General features: G+C 33.2%; 1 protein-coding gene across 1 annotated transcript; it reads left to right on the plus strand.

Moving 5' to 3' along the window:
• Positions 1–697: 697 nt before the first annotated feature.
• On the plus strand, positions 698–2,994 carry LOC136210594 (flavonoid 3',5'-hydroxylase-like). The gene is made up of 2 exons (XM_066001930.1): positions 698–1,665; positions 2,176–2,994. The coding sequence occupies exons 1-2, from the start codon at positions 757–759 to the stop codon at positions 2,800–2,802; spliced, it is 1,536 nt and encodes a 511-aa protein (XP_065858002.1). The 5' UTR covers positions 698–756; the 3' UTR covers positions 2,803–2,994.
• The last annotated feature ends 20,761 nt before the right edge of the window (positions 2,995–23,755 follow it).

A 23,755-nucleotide genomic window follows, 5' to 3' on the forward strand; every position in this document is an offset into this window, starting at 1 on the left:
AAACTCGGTTACGTTAGTAGTAGACGAATGAATTGCATCTACCACCCCTTTGACATCCGACCCTTTGGGTACCTTCTTGAGGCTGCCCAAGTTATCGCCTCCAATAATGCCCGTCACATTCATTCATCGAAGGGAACCTTCACTACAGCAGATGCAACCTGCTACAAATCGTTCCTCTGAGTCACATACAACATCACTGATACCGGACTTGTCTGAGGCTGAGAAGGTGGCAACATTTATATTGCGGTTACAGTTAAAACTTAAAGTTTTCATAATTTTTCTTAAAGTTAACCTTAAAAAGAAACCAATGTTAAAACACAAATTTCAAATTTAGATGAAACCAATAGAGATATAGTAACTTAATTTTATGTTAAAACTGATTTTTTTTTTTTTAATTATTTAATGTAACAAAGAACGAAAATCATTAAAATGAAAATTGAATGCTCAATCCAGTTAAAATCAGAATTATCACCACATCTGATATACTTTCGGACAAACATTTATAATGAAAGAATCAAAATCCAAATGTCACAATTACAAGATTTTAAGAGATTTTATTAGAAAGTTCGAGTCCTCAATAAATCCAAACATTGATGGTTATTTATTTTGAGGGTCCCCAAATAGACATAAAATCTAGAGGATTACCTCCAAACTCTTGATAACCAATAAAGAGGAAACCTATCAAAACAACCACATCTTGCTAGTACCATATATCCATCTCGACTCAACAACAACATTCTCAATTTGCATTGAAAAATGTCACAGATACACCACTTCTTCAGCTTCTGGGAACTATATCTCACCTTAATACTCTCACTACTTAGCATACTTCTGTTAAGCAATATCCTCAAGAAATCAAAAGCTCAGTTGCCTCCAGGTCCCCGGGGCTTGCCAGTGCTGGGATACCTTCCATTTCTAGGCACTTTCCTCCACAAAAACTTCACCCAATTAGCTGCAAAATATGGTCCTATCTACAAGCTCTGGCTTGGAAACAAATTGTACGTAGTAATTAGCTCACCTTCCCTCGCGAAGCAAGTTCTCCGCGACAATGACAAGATCTTCGCAAACCACGAACCAACCCTGGCTGCTAAGATCATCAGTTATGGCGGAAACGATATAGCTTTCCGCCTTTATGATCCAGAATGGATGAAAATGCGTAAAGTGTTTGTTCGGGAGATGCTGAATAATGCAAGCATCAATGCCCTCTATCAGCTCCGAAAGATAGAGTTGCATAAGGGTATTAAGCATGCTTATAGTAAAGCAGGGGAAGTAGTTGATTTTGGTGAATTGGTATTTGGAATAACTGTAAACTCTGTTATAAGTATGTTGTGTGGTGGCACGCTCAAAGGAGAGAAAAGTACTTATTTTATTGCAGAGTTTCGGAAAATGATAGAGGAGATGATGTTCTTATTTGGAAAAACTAATGTCTCGGATGTTTTTCCAATTCTAGCAAGGTTTGACTTGCAAGGTATAGAAAAACAAGCAAGAAAACTGCACTTAAAATTTGACAAGATTCTTAATTCTGTGATAGAGCAACGTCTACGAGAAGGAAAGGAAGAAAAGAAAGAGGGAAAGAGAGACTTCTTGCAGATTTTACTGGATTATAACAACCAAGGTGATGCTCAAACATCAATTACCACCAACCAACTCAAAGCCTTGCTACTGGTATGATATCAAAATACTACATCTTTATAAGTTTCTTTCTTTCTTCTTTCCAACTTATTTCTTTTTAAGTTAATTAATTTGATTAATTGGTTATAAATTAATTAGATTACAGCAACTATAAATCTTTTTTCACTTAAGTCATCTTTAATTTGATTAGTAATAAGGTCTAAATTTAATGTTTTTGAGCAAGTGAAGAAGATATAAAAAAATTTTGAAATTTGTTTTAAATGTTTTAACTTGAACTAATTTTGGATCCATAATGCTATATGAAGTAATGGAATATAAAAAACGAAACTTCTAGCACTTCCATTACTGCGTTGGGAACGTTGAAGATAATAATAATAATAATAATAATAATAATAATAATAATAATAATAATAATAATAATAATAATAATAATAATAATAATAATAATAATAATAATAATAATAATAAAAGAAAAAAAAACAGCTTATGTATTTGTCCCATTTGATTTTAAGTTGATTCATTAATTATTGCTATTATTGGCAGGATATAGTGGTGGGTGGCGCAGACACCACATCTACTATGTTGGAATGGACAATGACTGAAATAATGCTAAATGAACAAGTAAAAAAGAAAGTATACAGAGAATTAGAAGAAGTTGTGGGTATCAATAATGAATTAGAAGAGTCTCATTTACCCAAACTAAAGTACCTTGATGCAGTCTGTAAAGAGGCAAATCGTTTGCATCCAGCACTTCCTTTATTAGTACCTCATTTGTCAAGTGAATCTTGCACAGTAGGAGGCTATACAATTCCAAAAGGAGCTTATGTATTCCTCAATGTTTATGCTATCCATAGAGATCCCCTTCATTGGGAAAATCCATTGGAGTTTAGGCCCGAGAGATTTTTGGACACTAAGGGTGAAAATTTGGATTATTTGGGGAACAATTTTAAGTATCTACCATTTGGATCAGGGAGAAGAGTTTGTGCAGGAATTCCATTAGCAGAGAGGGGATTGATGTACATATTGGGTTCAATGTTGCATTTATTTGAATGGACATTACCACATGGAGTAGATCTGGATTTATCTGATAAATTTGGGATTGTTGTTAAGAAAATGAAGCCATTAATGCTGGTTCCTAAACCTAGGGGATCTGGTTTGGATCTTTACTAAAAGGAATGATTCATCTGGATATGGATATATCTTCAATTAGCTATTTCAATTTGAATACCAACCAATAATTAGTTGTGTGTTTCTTATTTCTTACGTGCTTATGTATGTTGAAGATATAAATACAAACATAACATGTAAAATATGTTGAGATTCAAGAAAGTAAGATTAAAATGAAGAGAATGATAATCTCTATGCCTTTACATGTAGTTTTTTTTTTTATATATATCTATCTCCAATATTTAAACTTGAATGATGAATTTCTTCTTCACTTGCTAATCTTTTTTTATGTAAATAATAATACTCCTTTCAATTTGATTTCGGCCATCCTTTTATAGATGTAATTGAGCATTCCATAAGGTTGTCATGTTTCAGGAATACTTTAAAAGGACATAACTTTTTGAATGAAACATGGCAACATTTAGTGAAGAGTCATGACTCTTAGGAAAAGTTCTATCTGGCACGGGGCGTTGAGAAACCTGGTTCCTCTTTATCGCATTCATAGTATGTCGCACTCGCGTCTGGTGATATTTTAGATAACTTCACTTTTCCCTAAACAAATTAATGTATTTTGAGGGAAACTTTTCCTTTAAACCTCAAAATCAAAACTGAATACACATAAAGATAAATTACTGATATATAATTGTAGACATTTGAGTCAGAGTCGTGTGATGAAAACCTTTGATAGAGGATTGGAAAAGACGATCGAAAATGGATAACGGAAAATCATTAATTAGGAAGTGAAATTCAACAATTTCTCATCAAAACCAAAATTTTCAGACATCCAAATTGATCTTCGAGATATTTTGGTGAGTCTTGTCCCGCGAGATTATCATAACAGCTCAATTTGGAGATCTAACGAAGAATTTGTAACTATGTGAAGTTTCGGGTGAAATCCGGAATGAAATTGGACAATAACCTTAAGTAGGGTCATTTTTTGCATAGATCGTGAAATACAAAAATATTCATCTCGTCGAAACAAGTCCATCGGCACCATCTTCGAATTTGAAAATAAAAAATCTCATTATTTATATGAAAAACAACTACTTGTGGTTTACTATCGAAAACTTCCATCAGAAATCCGTCATCACAGCTGGATACTGGCCACACACAGGGTCCAACAAGAGGCCCAACTCGCCCAGCAACGTTGCGTTGCATCCATTCTCTTTTCTAATTCATTAGGCTATCAAATTAAATGGTTAAAATAACTTGTTTCCATCCATAAAAAAATATCATGTACGTAATGTGTTTACATGTAACATGTCATATGTAATTTTATTATCTCTATTAAGTATGACATATAAAAACATGAGATGTTCGAGTCATATTCTTAGATAATAATTATAATTTTATTATACTTATTAATTCGGATGGCATGTAAAATAATATGAGAAAATATAATAAGAATTTTAAATATTTGTGTCATTTTTAAATTAACGGGTTAATCTCAACTCAACTCAAAATTTACGTGTCAAATTATGTCAACCTAAAAAATTTAATGGTTTGCCACTAATTAAGTAGATGAAGGTAAGTGATAAAATGGGACAAGTCCAAATGACAGTGGAAGTGTTAAGCCTATATTAAAATATTGATCTACCATATTCATGTTGGTTTGCAATGTTTTTTTTAAAGGACGTCGAACCAAATTAACAAATGAGTTAGCGGTCAATAAATTTAATGGGTTGATTCTAATTAGTTGAACCAGACGACGTCATAATTAATATAGATATAATATTAAATTATTAATCACAAATTTATAATCATAGTACATCAATTTATCAATATATCAAATTTATCAACATTAAATTAAATAAAACAATCAAATAATAATCTCACTAACTCATTAAATTGATTTATAAAAAAACTCATTAAATAAAAAAAAATCCAATTATTAAGGATACATTGTTATATTTATAATATTAATATATTTTATATTTAAAGTATATATATATATATATGTGTTTTTTTCAGTTATTATTTTATATTTATCAAAATTATAGCTAATAAATTTGATAAAGGAATAAATTACTTGACAGGCATAATTAAAATTAAAAGGTACAACCATTTACTAGATAAAATAAATGGATTTTTAATATGATTATGATAATTAAATATAAAATTATAACTAAATCAGATTATCAAATTTAATTCTGAATATATCATTAGTTTCATATATAAAGTATGCTTTTATACCCTAATTAATTTATAATATTTATATATCAAAAGGAGTATACCCGAAAAAGAGAGAGTATATAAAAGATTCAAATTTGGTATAGCATAAGCTACTTTGGCCCAACCTAAAAGATAATTTATTTAGGACTATTAAATTAACAAATGCATTTCATTTCATAGTGAAAGCTACCTAAATTTCTTTAAAACATGCGCGTGAATGTGGTGAAACCCATACCGGAATATTGTAGAAACAATAAAGCAATAGTCTATTATAAATTCGGTGCAATTAAATCAAGTAATATAAAATAACCAGAGTTATTCTAGTTTACTAACTTGCTCCGATTTTTTTTATGGATTGCTATATTAACCCGAAATAGTAATAACCGAACTGAATGTCCGATTCATGGTCGAACCGGTCTGGTCCAGTCCGATTTTAAAATCATTGTTGATTTGGTATAGTAATATCATTCTAGCTCTAATACCTATGTTTCTATGGATAATTCCTCTAAAAATATATATATTTTTTGATGATAATGTCAATAAAAATGTATGGTTTAAGTTGTTTCTTCTTGTAGTGCTCTATAAAATCTAACATGGTTAAATGAAATCGGTGCATAAATTTGGTATTATTTTTGTTAACAACATAGTGTACAAAATACCAACTTCATTAACTTTGCAACTGCGGCAGCAGTTAACATATTTTGACACTGATAAATCAATCATTGTTGTTAATACTAACAAAATAAAACTTAAAGCCTTTCCGTGTATGAAAGGCACCCTTCCATAACTTAATTCATTTTCTCTCCAAATTCACCTCGTTTTAATTGACATAGCACATATAAATCATACGATTTGATAGAGCATATGTATATAAAAATCTATTTCCAGCAAAAAGTAAATAACATTAGGTAAGTAATTTATTAGTCCTTATATTTTTATGTAATATATTATTTAGTTCTATATTTTAAAAAATAAATTATAAACCTTTTGTCATTTTTTATATTTTTTACATTTTATAATCAAACATATTTTACCTTTCAACATAGTCATAGTGCGATACAAAATGACCATTACTTTATTATTTTCTACTTGGATGTTTATATTGAATATAACGGTTAAAAATCTAAAAAAAAATTAGACATAATGACCAAAATCTTAATAGTGACAAATGATATAGACATTATCATGTGTTTTTCAAAATATGAAGACTATTGGTGGTTTAATGATGGAAACTTCGTCAGTAATCTATCGCCACAGTTGGATACTAGCCACATATAGGGTCCAACAAGAGACCCAACTCGCCCAGCAACCTTGCGTTGCATCCCCTCTCTTTTCTAATTCATTAGGTTGCCAAATTAAATGGTTAAAATAACCATTTAGCCACTGTTTTATTTACCTATTCCTAACTTTAGTAATGCAACCCTAATTTTATCTATCAATAGCAACCATCTACACATCTTGAGAGATGACGAAAATTACATCAAAAATAGCCATAAATTTGTCATGGCCACCCGAGAAAAATCCAGTTTTTTAAATATAAATTTCATGTTCTATTATTCATGATTTACTAGTTAGATCACTTGTTTTGAGTCTTTTATTTATTCCAATTAATTCATTTTTTTATATTTTTATTTTTGAATATGATATTTACAAGTTAATATTATTGATTTAACTAGTCCATTTTGTTTATAACGATCATTTGAGATAAAACGAACCAATTCGAGCTAAATTTCGTTTCACGATTGTTTATGTACCGATAATTATAAAAGACTTTCTTTCTTATTCATTTTAATCCCTAATATAATAAAGTTTTTTTTTTATTCATCTTTATCCATAACCTAATAACTTTATCTTTATTCACTTTTATCTATAATGTAATAATTTACTTTTCTATTTATTTTAATCTCTAATCTAATAACTTATTTTTGTTCACTTTAATCTTTAATTTAAATAAGTTTCTTTTTATCCATTTTAACCCTAAATTCCAAACTTTTTTTTTCATTTTAATCTTTAATTTGATACATGTCGAGCATCTCCAAGAGACGCTTATTCCACTCCACCAATAATACTCCTCATATTCACTCTTTATTTATTAGTTTATCATTAAACTTATTAAGTGTTCTTATATTTACCAATAATGAGAGGAGACAATACTCAATAAAAAATTATTAATAAAAAATAAAATAAGGACACTAAAAGTGGAGAGAGTCTCTCTTTAATAGAGAGTCTGGATAGACTCTTAGTGATTTGAGGAGACAGTAAGAGTATGTTGAAGTTGATTTTTAACTCTCTTCTCAATTTTTCACTTATAAGTCAAACTAAGAGGCTGTTGGAGATATAGTTATATTTTAATCGTTCTAATCCCTAAATTAATAATTTTTTATTATTCACTTTAGTCCTTAATTTGAAGTTTTCCTCTTTCATTCAATTAGATTCCTGAATAAACTTTTAATTTTATCCAGTTTAGCACTTTGTCCATTTTACATCATAATTAATTATATATCTATGTTATTTCTTTCTAACCTTTTATTTTAGTTAATAATAGTATGGCAGAATATTATTTGCGGAAGGAAGACTCGGGAATACCCATACGTAATTGTATTTAATTTGTAACAATTTTATTCCTTTTGAGGTTGTAGTATTTTGTTATCTAGTTATTTTGTGTGTAAATGTGCAATATGATATAAAACATGATTTTTCCAAACAAAGCAAGCATTCAAAACGAATTTAAAAAGTTTAAAAGAGTTATTAATAGCCTGATTGTATTTAGAAACGATAAGTACAAGGTCGATGGATTCACCTGGGGGTGCTTAATATTTCCTTTCGAAGGAATTTTAACCTTCTACAAGTGTGTCTAACTTCCTAAACCCACTTGCTTCCTATAAGAAATCTCAGTAACATTCTTGGATCTAAAATCCAGATGACGACTCTTTCCCCGTCATCGGTTCTATCGAGCCGTCGTTTCTCAGTTGGACTATAGTATAGTAGCATCATGACGGACCACCCACGGGTGAAAGCCCATTGAGGTACAATGACTAAAAAATACTTAAATTTATAGCAAACTTCTCAATACTTAGACTTTTGCTTGTCCCTAAGTAAAACTAATAACTAATAAAAAACGACCTTTGTCAATGGAATTTTTCTGCCTTTAGGGTCGGTTTTAACACCTTTGCCAAAAATAGCGATGACATTTTTAGCATCGGTTTCGAAACCGACGCTAAAAGATCTTACTATTGGCAAGAAATTTTTTTAAAACTGTTGCCATAGACCACTTCAACGAGCATGTGAAAGCCAATAGCTTCGGGTTTTTTTTTCTGAAATCAAAGCCAAAAGTAAGATCATTAGCAACGTTTTTCTTATAAAACCGTTGCCAAATGTCTTACCATTGGCAATGATTTCTTAAGAAAACCAATGCTAAAAGATCAACGACAACAGTTTTTATTGTAAAACAGATGCCAATTGATGACAACAGTTTTTATTAAACCGATGCCAAAGGTACAATATTTGGCTACAGTTTTTTTCTAAAATGGATGCCAAAGATCAATGACAACGACTTTTATTGTCAAACTGATGCTAAAGATAAGACCTTTGGCAACGGTGGAGACATAAAAACTGATGCCAAAGATCAAGGGCATCGGTTTATCTATCAAAATTGATGCCAATAATGGTAACGATTAATAAGTATAAACACATATTGATATATATATTGGCCAATATTATTTTTCAAAAATTATAATTTGTAATAATTATCAAATTGATATATAATTTACCAAACTGATATCAATAATTATTTTTTTAATTTATTATTTAATAACACTACAAGAAAACCGAGTATATGTGATAACAATTTAATTGTCACACAAATTATTATAACAAAAAACCTGTTATTTGTTACAATATTTTTTTAATTATAACAAAAATAAATTTTGTGACAACTTTTTTAAATTATCACAAGCAAATATATGATTTTGTAACAACAATACTTTACTTATGACTAAATTTTTCACGTGACAGTAAAAATTGTAACAAAAAATATAAAATCTGTTACAACATATTTGTAATTGTCTAAAAATTATATTTGCGACAAGTTTAAATAAATTATCACAAATTATTTACTAATATTGTGATAATAAAATGTAATTGTCACTAATATTTTTTTTGTTACAATTAATAGTTATAACTAAATTTTTTAAATATGTGACATTATATTTATAGTTGTCATAAGATTTGATTATGTGATAAAATAACAAATTATTTCTAATATTGTGATAATAAACTTTATTTGTAATGAAATACTTTTTTACAATTTAAAAAAAAAACGTCTCATAAATTTTAAGTGTGACAATTAAACAAAATTATAACAACTACTTTATTAATATTTACATTTTGTGGAAACAAAAATATTTTATTATTATTATTTAAGAATATGTGATAATCTATGTAATTATAATTAAGTATATTATAATATCTAAACAAATTTACCCACTAACCCCATTTTCTTTCTCTCTCACCTATCTCTTTTGCTTCTCCATCCCCTCATTCTTCTCCACTACTAATTACTGTTAACTCCTTCCCCCCTTTTGTTTCTTTCCTTCTTTCTCTTACTTTTATTTCCACTCTTTTGTTTTTTTCTTCCTCATGCTTGTCTTCCTCCATCTCCATCCGAGGAAAGTAATATCGGCAACCTTAACTGCCCCAACCTTATTGTAGTGATCTCTGGTAGCAAATATGGTAAACTTTTCCTTTTTCAATAACAACATTTTTTTAATTGTTTTGTTGAAATTACGTTCGAATTGGATATGTATTGTTTTTTAATTTTAATTTGTTGATTGTATAAATGGTTTGTTAATTATTGAATTTATATGTGAACAAGATGGAATTTCAATCATGAAGGAAGCATTCAATCAAGAAATTACATTTTTCTACACTTCCGACTTTTATGGACCCCTTGCTAATGAACTCTTACTTGGCAAGGTATATATCTCTCTAAATATTTGTTTTGTTATGTTATGTTCTGTTTCGAGAGATATGTGTATAAATAAATAATTAATGTATTTCAGGCACTGAAGCACTTGCCAAGAGAAAGAATCCAGTTAGCTACAAAATTTGGTGTTGTTGTGAAGGGCTCAAGTTTTGTGAATGCTTCGATCAATGGCAAACCTGAATATGTTCGGGCTTCCTGTGAGGCTAGTTTGAAGAGTCTGGATGTGGAATATACACTGCAGTACAGTACCAATTGAGCAAACTATATGTGTAATGTGAATATAGACATTGTGGCTATAGTTGGCGGATGGAGGAGCTGAAGAAATTAGTGGAAGAAGGAAAAATAAAGTACATAGGACTATCTGAAGCAAGTCCTGATACAATAAGGAGAGCACACGTTTTTCATCCCGTTATTGAAATAGAAATATTGATCAATTAGATCCAAATTATTATGTTATTTAATTAATTGTTGCTCATTTTTTGGATTCACTATTTAGTTGAGGTAGATAATTTCAATGAAGCCAATAGCTTCAAGGGTTTATAAGGTTGTTAAGAAGAGAGGTGATTAGTAGAATATATTTGTAAAAGAGAATGTTTAGATATTTTAATGTTGTCCGTATGTATTGATGTTTTGAAGTTAATTACTAATAAAAAAATTATTTAACAAAAAACAAAATATTCTCAATTTTTATAGTTAGTTTATTTTATTTATAATTAAGCCATTGTTTTTTTTTATAACCGTTTAAGCCATTGTTAAAATAATGATTAAATTTAAATACATTATCGTATACTTTGTTAATTTTTTTATATATAAAAAGTGTATATATGGAAAGTGTGAAAACAATTATTATAACTAAACTTATAAATGAAACTAAATTAGTAATTATTTAAATAAAAATATTATTATAAATTTATATACGTTACAATAATAATTGTCACAAATTATTTTTTCGGTGATAATTAATTAAAGTTGTCACACCATTTTAGTTTTAATTAAAAGACAATTTGTGACAATATACTGTGTTTGTGACAATATTTTACTTGTTCAGTTACAAAAAAAGTTGTTACAATTAAAATTAGTGTGACAATAAATTTATTATCATAAAAAATAATAATTTTTGTGACAATATTTTATTGTCATATTTGTCAAAAAGTATTAGCAACGGAGTTTTACGTGACAACCTCCATGACAACTGCTTATTGTCACATAAACTTTTATGTGACACTTTTTCAAGAGTTAGTGACAATAATTATTGTCACAAACAACCCGATTTCTTGTTTTATAAATATAAGAATTATCAAACTTAATATCAATATATGATTTAAAAAAATTAAAAGCTACTAAATATATATACTAACATAAAAATTAATTTCTCCAATTCAGAATCACTTAGATATATTTTTTTGGTGCATTATTTAAAGACTCCAATGCATCAAAATTGGCTGCACATATATACATAGTATCAAAATTTTGTGTCCATATATCTAAAACCTCGTGAATCTCGTCCTCGGTATATGGTTCAGTTCTTGCAAAGTCCTTAAAAATATATAAAAGGAACAATGTAATTTAAAAATATTCGAAAGTGACAAACATAAAAATATTAATTGCAGTAAAATATAAAATTTAACTTACCTATATTAGATTCGCACTATCATGGTAATGCAAAACTACGCATCATGTAATATTGGCATACGTTTGATCCAAGTTGTTGAGCGCACTATGTGTGTTTGGAAATGGTATTGTAGAATATCTATTTCAAGTAAATAATTGAAGAGAGAACAATTTTGAAAAAAAAAATTCCCAAAATGTGCTTTTAATGAGAAGCAGTCAATAAGCCTAAAAAATCACCTTTAGAGAAAAACGCATTAATCACAAGCAGGTATTAAAGATACAGAAAGAAATGAAAACAAAAGAAAAAATTGTTGAACTAGTTTGCAGAAACAGATCTAATGACATGGTAAATGTAGTAGCATCATGACAAAGCAGAGACATGGACCAAACAAGATGGGGCAACCGTTTTTTATCATTAAGAAGATATTACCAAAGCTGGATATAATTTTTCTATCTTGTTTCCAAGTCGAATTCAAGATACAATACAATCTCAGCCCCCACCCATATATCAAGATGGATAAATTCAAGAATCTTGGGATTGTAATCCTATTCTCCATAGGATATATATCTGGAGCACATTTTAACCTAGCAGTAACAATAACATTGGCAATTTTCCAAAATTTTCCAATAAACAAGGCACATAATTAACAATTGAATTTCAAAACTGTGTCAAGATAAGGATAGACCAGCTATGCCAAGATCAGTTTCATGAGATATCAATTGCAAAGAAACATGTATTCAAATTTTGCATAAGAAGAATATGGAAGTAATGGGTGGTTGTGCAAGCTGAAGTCATTCTTAGGAAGATGACTGCGTTAACTACTCAAGTCGTTCTTAGGGGAAGATGACGGGGTGAAATGAAGTCGTTCTTAGGACTGCGTCAATTTAGTTATTGGGTTATTATTTAGAATTGGAGTCGGTTTCTTAATAAAACTGATGCCAGTGGGAAAAATAAGTAGGGTCAGTTTCTTTTAAAAACCGATGCAAATAATATCATTGGGGTCAATTTCTTGACAAAACCATCCCCAATAACAATATATTATCACCACTAGAAATTAGTCAAACATTGATGGAAAATTCTGTCATAAATCATCATTTTCCGTCATTAAATCATCTTAGTGACGGAATCAGCGATGTATTACAACTGTGGTTATATGGGTCGATGCAGATTCTGCTTACGTTTATTGTGTCGGATATTTGTGACGCATGAGTATGGAATTCCGTCAGCACTTGAGACGGAATTCGAGACGATATAAACGTTAGGAGGTACTTACGTATTCATTGACGTTATTTCGTCACAACATTATGACGAAATCCAAGACAGAACTAAATGTCACAATATTTATTCCGTCATAAAGCAACATTTCGAACGGAAATATCCGTCTTAAATATCAAATTACATTAAATAAGAATCCCGTCGCAAATTGTATTTACTGACGGAATTCCGTCGCAATATAATATTTTTTTAAATGCTGGATAATGTATTTAAAGAACTATTCAATCTAGAGTTCATAGATAGATATAATTTAAACAAAAATATATTAATATAAATCCAAACATATAACTTTGTAATTACAAAATTAGGCTAATTAATTAGTTGCATAATATTCTAATCTAAAAGGTTTCTAGATACTTAACAAAATTAGCCTTCAAAAAGTGCACCATGAATACCAAAAAAAAATTTGATGGCGCAACTTCAAAACGCTTTGACACTCTTGCATCTGCATAAAAACAATATATAGATGTTACACACATTATTATTATTTATGGGTTCAAATTATATATACGCATCATGAACAATTAACTAGAGGGACTCATAGCTTAAGATACAGATTCAAAAGTCATATAAGGTATACTTCGGCAAAGCCATGTCTAAATGGCACTATTTTTTCACTACTGTATTAGCAAAAATAAAGGTAACTTTTAAATTTAAATAAAAAAGCTACCCACAACTGAGTAGAAGCTGTCAAATTTAAACAACAATATAGGCCATTTTCAAATTTGTATATGTCCTGGTGGTTTTCTTTTTTCAAGTAAAAATGATTAGAAGTTGTATAATTAGAAGCAGGTGATTATATTCCATATTTGCATTCCATATCTGTATAGACTACCCATTATATTCCATAATTATATGCCTATAATACATATAAAACATTCTTTTTAGTTCAATTAACATTAATTTAAAGCAATGACAGATGAGGACAATTCTTATTTCTTCATCTCATTTTAGATTGCAATCTCCTACTTTTATCATATCATAAATTATGGTTGCAATTTGGCATAAATAAATGTGGTATATATATGTAAATTCTATTCAGGAGATCGCTTAATTTTCAAGACTGATTTTAACTCAAATTCTTGGGACATAAAATCAAATGGTCAAGAGAATACCGTGAAACATGAAACTGAAGGCATACCTATTGAAAGGAAGAGAGGGAGGGAAGAGTCAAAACCTACCCTAGAGTAGTAAAGATGGCGAACCCAATAGCAAAGTAGTTGTCGGGCAACTAGATTGTTGCCTTGATGATTAATGGAAGCAATTGTTAAGATTTACAATAGAAACTGAAAGGAAAACACAATTAATTGAGCAGGAAATCAAAAGGAAAAGAATGCCTAATTTTCTTCAATCCATGTGTAGGCAATGAGAGAGAGAGATGAATCGAGCAGATTGAAGTGTGAAGAAGCGCTTTCCTCAGTAGAAAATATGCAGGCAGGGTTCAATGGAGAACATTGGAGTGAAGGAGAGAAGCTTACGCACTGAGAGAATGGAATTTGGAGGAAGAGTTCTATCGTAAAGGAGGAGTACAATACTGAGAGTTAGAAGTGTTAAAACCCTAATAACCCTTTTATATATTTTTTCTTTTATTTAATATTTTATATTAACTCCGCCTGTGAGGGTCACTTGGTGGCCTTCACAGCCGGTCCCAAGCCCGGACAAAGGAGGAGGGTTGCGGTAGGTTTGTGGCGGCCAGCGTAAAACTTAGCCACATCTTATGACATGAACCATAATATAAATACCATTGGGGCGTTCCCTACTCAGCGACGCGCTGCACTTCCTAGACCCGGGTGTAGTGATAAATGTGCAAGGGTTGCTAGGTCGTCGCCCCGAAGCGGCGCGCCACCCCAGGACCCGGGGGTGGTGTCAAATATGCAAGGGTTTTCGGGTAAATAAGCTAGTCCACGGTAATGGTAGGGGTAGGGGTAAGGGTAGTAGGTTACGCTTTGGGACATGGAACATAGGTTCTTTGACGGGAAGATTAGCTGAAATTGTAGATGTTATGAAGAGGAGGAGAATAAATATATTATGCCTACAAGAAACCAAGTGGGTTGGAGCTAAGGCTAGAGAGATAGCTCCTTGGGGTTATAAGCTTTGGTACTCAGGAAACGATAAGGGTAGAAATGGAGTAGGTATTCTTATTGATAGGGAGTATATTGATGAGGTAGTAGCGGTGTCTAGGAAGAGCGATAGAATTATGAGTGTTAAGCTAGTGATAGGGGATGAGGTTGTGAATGTCATTAGTGCATATGCGCCACAAATAGGATTAGATGTGTCTATAAGACAAGCTTTTTGGGATGACTTAGAGGAAGTGGTGCAACAGGTTCCTAGGGATGAAAAAATGGTACTAGGGGGTGATCTCAATGGACACGTGGGTTCTATGCGAGATGGGTTTGAGAGTGTTCATGGAGGGTATGGTTTTGGAGATAAGAATGAAGCAGGAAATGATATTTTGGAATTCGCATCAGCCTATGACTTGAGTATCATGAACACATGGTTTATGAAGAGAACATCCCACTTAGTGACTTATCAGAGTGGCGGTAATGCGAGCCAAATTGACTTCTTCTTAGTAAGGAGTGCTTGGAGAAAGAGTTATATTGATTGTAAGGTGATCCCTGGTGAGAGTACGACAACCCAATATAGAGTAGTGGTGCTAGATTTTCGAAGTAGGAAATGTATAAGAAAACAAACACCTCAAGTAGAGACTAAGATTAAGTGGTGGAAATTGCAAGGGGAGAATCAACAAAAATTTGTGGATGAGATGACCAAAAAAGATATTTGGACTTGCAATATGGATTCAGATATAGATTCGATATGGAATAAGATGGAGCATAGTATAAGGGAAGTAGCGAAGGAAGTTCTAGGGGAATCTAAAGGTAGCATGCCACCGGGTAAGGACACATCTTGGTGGACAGAAGAAGTACGACAAGCAGTAAAGAGTAAGAGAGAATCCTATAAACTATTGGGGAAATGTAGGAGTGACGAGAACTACGAAAAATACAAAGAGGCTAAAAGGGAAGTAAAGAAGGTCATACGAGATGCTAGAGCAAAGGTGAATCGGGATCTGTATACAAGATTGGATACGAAAGAAGGGGAAAGAGACATATATAGAACTGCTCGGATGAGAGATAGGAAGACGCGAGATCTCGGAAAAGTTAAATGTGTGAAGGATGTGGACCAGAAAGTCCTAGTTGGAGATAAGGATATCAAGGAACGATGGAGGTCCTATTTTGATGACTTATTTAATGGAGATCGCCAACAAGATGTTGGAGATATAAGTATCCATCACGATATGATAAACCATGAATGCCTGCGGAGAATTCAAAAGGGTGAAGTCAAAATGGCATTAAGTAAGATGAAGTTGAAGAAAGCAGTAGGACCTGATGGCATCCCTATTGAGATTTGGAGATGTTTGGGAGAAAGAGGAATCGAATGGTTGACGACGTTCTTCAACAAAATTTGGAGAAACAATAAGATGCCATCAGAATGGAGGAAAAGTACCTTAATCCCTTTGTATAAGAACAAAGGCGATGTCCAAGATTGTGCCAACTATCGGGGAATCAAATTAATGAGTCACACTATGAAACTTTGGGAGCGAGTGATTGAACAAAGGCTAAGGAGGACGGTGAAGATCTCGGAAAACCAGTTTGGCTTTATGCCGGGAAGATCAACTATGGAAGCCATCCATCTAATGAGACAATTAATGGAGCACTATCGAAATAAGAAGAAAGACTTGCATATGGTTTTCATTGACTTGAGAAAGCATATGATAAGGTACCAAGGGAAGTACTTTGATGGGCCTTGATAAGGAAAGGCATTTCGCGGAAATATATTCACATCATAAAGGACATGTATGAGGGAGTTTGCACGAGTGTACGTACTAGTATTGGGAAGACTGAAGAGTTTCCTATTACGATTGGAGTGCATCAAGGTTCCGCACTAAGCCCATTTCTTTTTGCCATCGTTATGGATGAACTAACAAGTTCACTTCAAGATGGTATACCATGGTGCATGCTGTTTGCAGATGATATTGTGTTGGTTGATGAGACGAAAGAAGGAGTGGAGATGAAGTTGGAACTATGGAGGCAAACTCTAGAATCTAGAGGCTTTAAGTTGAGTCGAAGTAAGACAGAATATTTGGAGTGTAAGTTTAGCGGCCGTAGGAGTAGGGAGGCAGGGACAATCACCCTAGATGGGAGAGTTGTTCAGGCCTCGGATTGCTTCCGGTATTTAGGATCTATTATCCAAACGGATGGAGAAGTAGATGGAGATGTTGCTCATAGGATTAAAGCTGGTTGGTCGAAGTGGAAGAGTGTTACGGGTTTCCTTTGTGATCCCGGCATGCCTAATAGATTGAAGGGAAAATTCTACCGGACGGCTAGACCAGCATTGTTATATGGTACGGAGTGTTGGGCAGTGAAACACTGCCACATCCATAAGATGTCGGTGGCGGAGATGCGTATGTTGAGATGGATGTGTGGTCACACGAGAAAGGACCGGGTGCGTAATGAAATAATTAGGACAAAAGTAGGGGTCACATCTATTGAGAATAAAATGAGAGAAAACCGACTAAGGTGGTTTGGCCATGTGAGACGTAGAGCGCTTGATGCGCCGGTTAGGAGAACCGAAGAGTGGCAAGGGGATGTAGTGGTGAGGGGTAGGGGAAGACCTAAGCAAACTTGGAGGAGGGTGATCGAGAGTGATATGAGTTTATTGGGAATTGAGGAAAATATGGTAGTGGATAGGACGGAGTGGAGGGAGCGAATCTGTGTCGCTGACACGACTTGATTTTCACGGTTTTATATGATGGTTCATGTTAGCCGACCCCGAATCATTTCGGGACTAAGGCTTTGTTGTTGTTGTTGTTGTATTTAATATTTTATATTAAAAAAATTATGAAATTATTTTTCTTCTGACGAAATGAGAAAAATCGTCTCTAAAAATGATAGCATACTAAGACGGAATAATTTCCGTCTTGGATTCCGTTAAACGGATTGGATGGAATTCTCCCGCCAATTGATTTTGACGAAAAATTTCATTCCGTCTCAAGATCGAGACGGAATGCGTAGTGACGGAATTCCGTCACTTCTTTATGACGGAAATCAATCTGTCACAATATTCTATACAGTTCGACTGCTTTCTAGTAGTGAATGGTTAAAAAAACGACCCTAATGACGTCTTCCTAAAAAAAATTAAAAGCTCCTTGGAGTTGGTTTTTACAACTGTTGCCAAAAATAAAGCATTAGGGTCAGTTTCTTTGAAAAACCGACCCCAATGATAATATTATTGGCATTAAAACCGACCCAAAGATTTTTGGCACCGGTTTTTTAAAAACTGTTGCCAATAATACATTTTTGGGGTCGGTTGTTTAAAAAAATGACCCAAAAGACCTTTGGCATTAGTTTTGTTTAAAAATCGTTGTCAATGAGGCGTCACCAAATGCCATTTTCACTAGTTATTCATGGAAAATTATAACACTAATACAAACACAAAATAAACATTTACATTATTGGAGCATTTCCTTCTTTTGATACATATTAAGATAATAGGCATTATATATTCATCAATGGAGCGGGTTTTGGTGATTTGTGCATGGTTAGTTTGGAACTGTAGGAGTTTTCTGAGTTCTTCATTTTCTATTCCTTTGAGAGCTTGAGATGCTTTCTTTGTAGAACTGATGAAGTAGAGTAATTGGCTTGTAACTTTTTTTTTTACAAATATAAGAAAATGATTTTATGAAGACTTTGCGACTTTGAATTATTTGAGTTTTTAGACTCTATTTTGATTGGAAACATGACTTCCGTCGCTTTTCAGCCAAATTCCTTCGTTTACAGCCTAAAAAACTTAATTTACTGTTTCCTGGTCCTTTTTGTAATTTCTTATTTTCTTTCCTTTTATCTTTAAGATTGGATTTTAGGGTGTACTATATAAAATCATATTTTAGATGTATTAGATAGTTTATCATTGAATAAGAATTTGATTTCGATTTTTTAAAGTTTTTGTTGAATTTTGAAAGTTTCAATTAGAAATCGTGTGCAGTTTAACAATTCAGGGCGAGTCTGTTTATTCCTGTTGCATCAAGAACTTAATGCAATAATTTATGCTATCAAAATGGCAGCACATATGCAATGGTTTCCCCTTTGGATTTAAAGCGACTCCATACATGTGATTAACCTTATGAAATCGTAATCGGCTACTGTTCATTGGGAGTTGTGTCATAATTGGCTTGATATTGACTACATATTATGGATATTAATATGGTTTGATTCTATCATATTTACCGGGATGAAAATGTAGCAGCTCACTACCTTACTTCTTATGACAGCTTAGCGGATTCTCTTTAGCACCGACATTCTTTTCTACTTGTTTGTTGTAGTACAACATTTATTACTTTAGATTGTTTAGTTAAGTTTTACTACTCTATTTATTTTGTTTTTAGTTACTCTTTTGTATTTTACTATTTTTAACAAAGTTGGTTCTTTGCCTTTATTGAGTCTTTCTCGTTTGGTGCCAACTTAGTTGAGATAAGAGGTTTACTCTCTCAATCTGCATCATGTTTCCATCTATGAAAAAAATATCATGTTAAATTTACGTAATTTGTTTATATGTAACATGTTATATATAATTTTATTATCTTTATGACATATAAAAATATCAGATGTTTGAGTCGTATTCTTTTTTTTTAACAAATTAATCACTTTATGAAAGAATGGAAGAAGCACCCCGAATCAGGATGCCTCGAACAAATACAGGACTAGAATAATGAATGAAATAATTAGCATAGGACGTGCATTTCATGCTAGAGTATGGGTTGCCCCGTCCGCTAACCTTGAAATAAACTTCACCGTAAACCTATGGTGATTACAAAGTAACTCTCTCACATCGCTAATAACTTGACCAAATTCCGTAAGATCTCTTCGATGTGCCAGTACCGAGTCAGTTACAATTTTAGCATCAGTCTCAAATACTACAGAGCTGTAAACTACGGACTGTACCCGACCAATGCTCTCCTTCAAGGCTAGTTCCTCTGCCATTTTAACCGAGACCATGCCTTTCATGTGCGTAATGTATCCTGAATGAAAGCACCCATGCAGTCGCGTATTAATGCTGCTGCACAAAACACTCCCTCTGCATGGAAAATGCATGCGTCCACATTGCACTTTACGAATCCACTCTGTGGTAATGACCATCGAATTACCTGTTGCATCCTCTTGGTTTGGCCAGAATTGTGCCTGGCATCAGTGTGGTGTTGATCGACTTGATTATCCTGCACTTCCGCATCCTCTCTTCCTTCATGCCCGCTAGGTGGAAATCTGTCCTTTTCCGCTTCACGAACGTTCCTCAATATGGCGTTGTTTGATAAGCCCAAAATATACCTAAAATATCATTAATAATTTCGTCAGTTTTATATTGAAGTCGTGCTAATTATTTTTATTTAGAGTACTTTTACGTCTATATTTGTTTCTATTGTGCAAGGTACTTAATTACTTGGTAAAATCCAAATAGGAGCTAAAACGGAGCAAAAGCGAGAGAGAAATCACATTTACGAGCTAAAAGCATGCGTGAATTCAGACGACTGATACGAAGAGTTGGGAAACGATCACCAGCGGAAACATAAGTCCGTGTCGCGACCGAGATTCCCAATATCTCGGTCACGACATGCGTCCTTCAGTCTCGAAGATACACGTCCGTTAGCAAATCTCCCTATGCCCCATGTCGCTACTGAGATTCCAGAATCTCGGTAGCAGCAGCGAAGTTTTTAGCACTGATTTCACATGTTGTAATTCCAAATAACGCGTCTGTTCGTCCGGATATAAATGACCCTTCACCGGCGGACACGACCCTTCAAAATAATACATCTTTTCTATTCAATTTATATTTTCTGTTGTTATTCTGAAGTTCTTTTAACAAAATGATTTTCAAAATAATATACTGGTGTTTTCATTAAAAACCTTTTTACATAAATATATTTCTAAGGAAACTTTGTTGAACACTTAAAAGGATTACGATTTATGGATGATATGATCAATAGCTCGGCTTATCAAACATAAAACACCAATTCGATTAAGGTAGCGATCTGTTCCGACTGTAGAAAGATCGTCTGCAGTTCGAAGCCGGTTAATTGCGTTAAGCGATGAATTATTACATGATTATCATCTAATCAAAGTTATAGTTGCTTTCTTGCTTAATGCAAGCAAGTTTCGTGTATTTCGTATTCTTAAACACAAAAGTTCCTATTGTGTAATTAAATCTTAAGACATATTTGCATTCTAAGTCTTAGCAATATATTTCCATCCAAACCAAACAAATCCAAATAATTAAACGATTTTCTAAGTTAAACCTAAAAACGTGAATTAAAACTTAATTGACATAAGTTTTAATTAAAAAGCCTTCCCTATGGGTTCGATATCTTTTATTACTACAACCGTATACCGTGCACTTGCGGAAATCGCTCAACATTGTTGTTGGCTTCCAAATTGCTGGGACTATCAACCAGTCGTGCATCATTTAATCTTGCTAATTTAGCAGCATTTAGCCTCATTAATTAAGCAGCATCAGTGATAAGGGATATTTTGTCCATATCTTTTAGCGTGATTTACGGTTTATTTTTGAGCCAATAATTAAGTTTAAATACAAAAATAAGTGTGTTTTCAAATAAATAATAAAATAAAAATAAAACTTGTACTTTTAACGAATTTCTTTTACTTTTGATTAATTTCAGAAAATTAAAATGTCAAGTAACTCCGGTGGTTGTAGTCGTATTTCGCAGGTACGAGATTATTTCACAAGCAAAGGAGAAATTAGGAATTTCGTGCCATGCGGGGCGTAAAACACTCCACGCGGGGCGTAACACAATTCCCAGCAATCCACGGTAGTCAAACGGTGCATTCCCACAGGCTCCAAAAAGTTCCATGGTCGAAATTAATAAGAAACTAGAAGCTTTGATAGCGCAATTGAGCCTCAACAAAGATGCACAGGTCCTGATGTGCAATCACTGTGGTGGAGATCACGACGGACACAATTACCATGCCGGTAGCCCTTTTGCCGGCGATGCCAAAAATGTAAGTTACGTAGGAGGTAACCAAAGTTACAACTCTAACTCTAACTCCTACTCGAACACACACCACCACAATAATAGTGATAACGGGTGGAGACCTCGATACCAACATCCTAACTTGTTTTACGGAAATAATAATAATGTATTGAGGCCCCCACCCGACTTTTATCAAGAATATAGGGAGCATAGGCTAGGGCAATCAAAAAATGTTTCCGGAGGGCGAAACGCCCAACCTCCCAACAACGTGCAAGGCCAATCGGTAACTTCCTTGCTTAAGGCCATTCTAACACGTCTTGCCGATAATGAGGTGTTTTGTAGGAATTTGAGTCACCAAGTGGCTCACTTAAATCTTCAGCAACAGGAGAGGCAGCTAGGAACCCTCCCGACGAATACCGAGCAAAACCCATGAGCTAAAAATAGAGAATCCGGACAAACAATAACTCTCCTTAATGGTAAGGGTTCGGATCCATCGGGTTCTAATACGGACATCCTGCAATAGTCACACCCATTGAGAAAGTCGAGCGACTCCGACTATAAATGTAGCACCGGTTTGCATTCTCCAAACCTTTGTACCATACACGTTTTCAATTGGTTTTCAATTTTGTTTGTACTTGTTTTCATCTCCTTTCGACTTTTAAATTTTTCATCCTCTGAGTTTTATTCTCATTCGTGCTCATCTCGTGGTTTATAAAAAAAATCCCTCTTAAATCCAAACCACCACACGGGGCGTGCTTATGGGCAAGCTCCAGGTGAACAGGTCTCAGTCACTATAGTCGTCGAAAAGACTTCACGCGGAGCGTGCCCCACCGGCAAGCTCTGCGTGAAAATAGACCTGTATAATAAATCTCGAAATAATTGCCCCTATACAAGACACGCGGAGCGTGCCCTTCCATCACGCCCCACATGTCCTGGGGGAGTTGTGAATTGTAGCTCCCCATGGCAGCATTTTTCTCTTTTCTCGACTCTCACACTCCACTTCCTTCTCCCACCACTCACATCATTCATCTCTCTTCCCCATTGATCTTTCCCACTCCTCCTCATCCGCCCCCACAATAGTTTTCTTTATTTTATGTTTTCGGCTTTTTATTTTTCTGTTTTTGTTTTTAATTTAAGACGTCTTTGGAATTCACGTCTATTTAGTCACGCGGAGGGCCGTGCAACCCCGCACTTAGTTTGTTTTGCACTTTATCTTTATTTTTATTTTTCTTTTATGATTACATATTATTATATTTGCATTCCCAAGTTTACGTTTCTGTGTTTTCGTGCTATTTTAGACATTTAATTTTCGTGTACCAATTAAATAAAATATGGTTCACGCGGAGCGTGCCTTTGGGCAAGCCCCGCATAAGCCAGCCTCTGGAAGTTTTGACCATTTTTAAGGTATACCACGCGGAGCGTAGCTCAAACCAAACCCTGCGTAGCGTCACTTAAAAGTGTATATGTTAAAAATCAGAGAAAAATAAAAACAAATTAAAAATAACAAAAACATAAATAAAAAGCAATAAAGCAAAAATAATTAAACTAAATGATTGGTTCAACAAATCATCCGACACGTTACCTCCCTCGGAAATAAATTAAAAATTCTGTTGTTTGTCCTTAAAATTTAAAACATTTAAATACAAAGGATCGGTCTAATTAAGAAGTTTAAGTCTTGGTTTCGAAGCAATGGAGTTTATGCATAGTTGAGGTTTGCACTTGACAAAAGCAAAGAGTCCTAACCCACAAGTTATCTCCATAGTGAAATTTAAAAAGGCAATAAAGACAGGATTTTTGAAAAATTTATGAGAACTTAAAAGTACACAATTAAACCCGAAATCAATGTGAGGTACTTTGAGCCTAAAAGAGTTCGCACGAG

Source organism: Euphorbia lathyris, chromosome 1, assembly GCF_963576675.1.
Source record: "Euphorbia lathyris chromosome 1, ddEupLath1.1, whole genome shotgun sequence".
NCBI lineage: Eukaryota > Viridiplantae > Streptophyta > Magnoliopsida > Malpighiales > Euphorbiaceae > Euphorbia > Euphorbia lathyris.

Excerpts from the sequence above, each read along its gene's own strand:
- LOC136210594 (XM_066001930.1), top strand. The coding sequence starts at position 757 with ATGTCACAGATACACCACTTCTTCAGCTTCTGGGAACTATATCTCACC. Across the intron at positions 1,666-2,175 it reads AACTCAAAGCCTTGCTACTG|GATATAGTGGTGGGTGGCGC; the intron begins GTATGATATCAA and ends TATTATTGGCAG.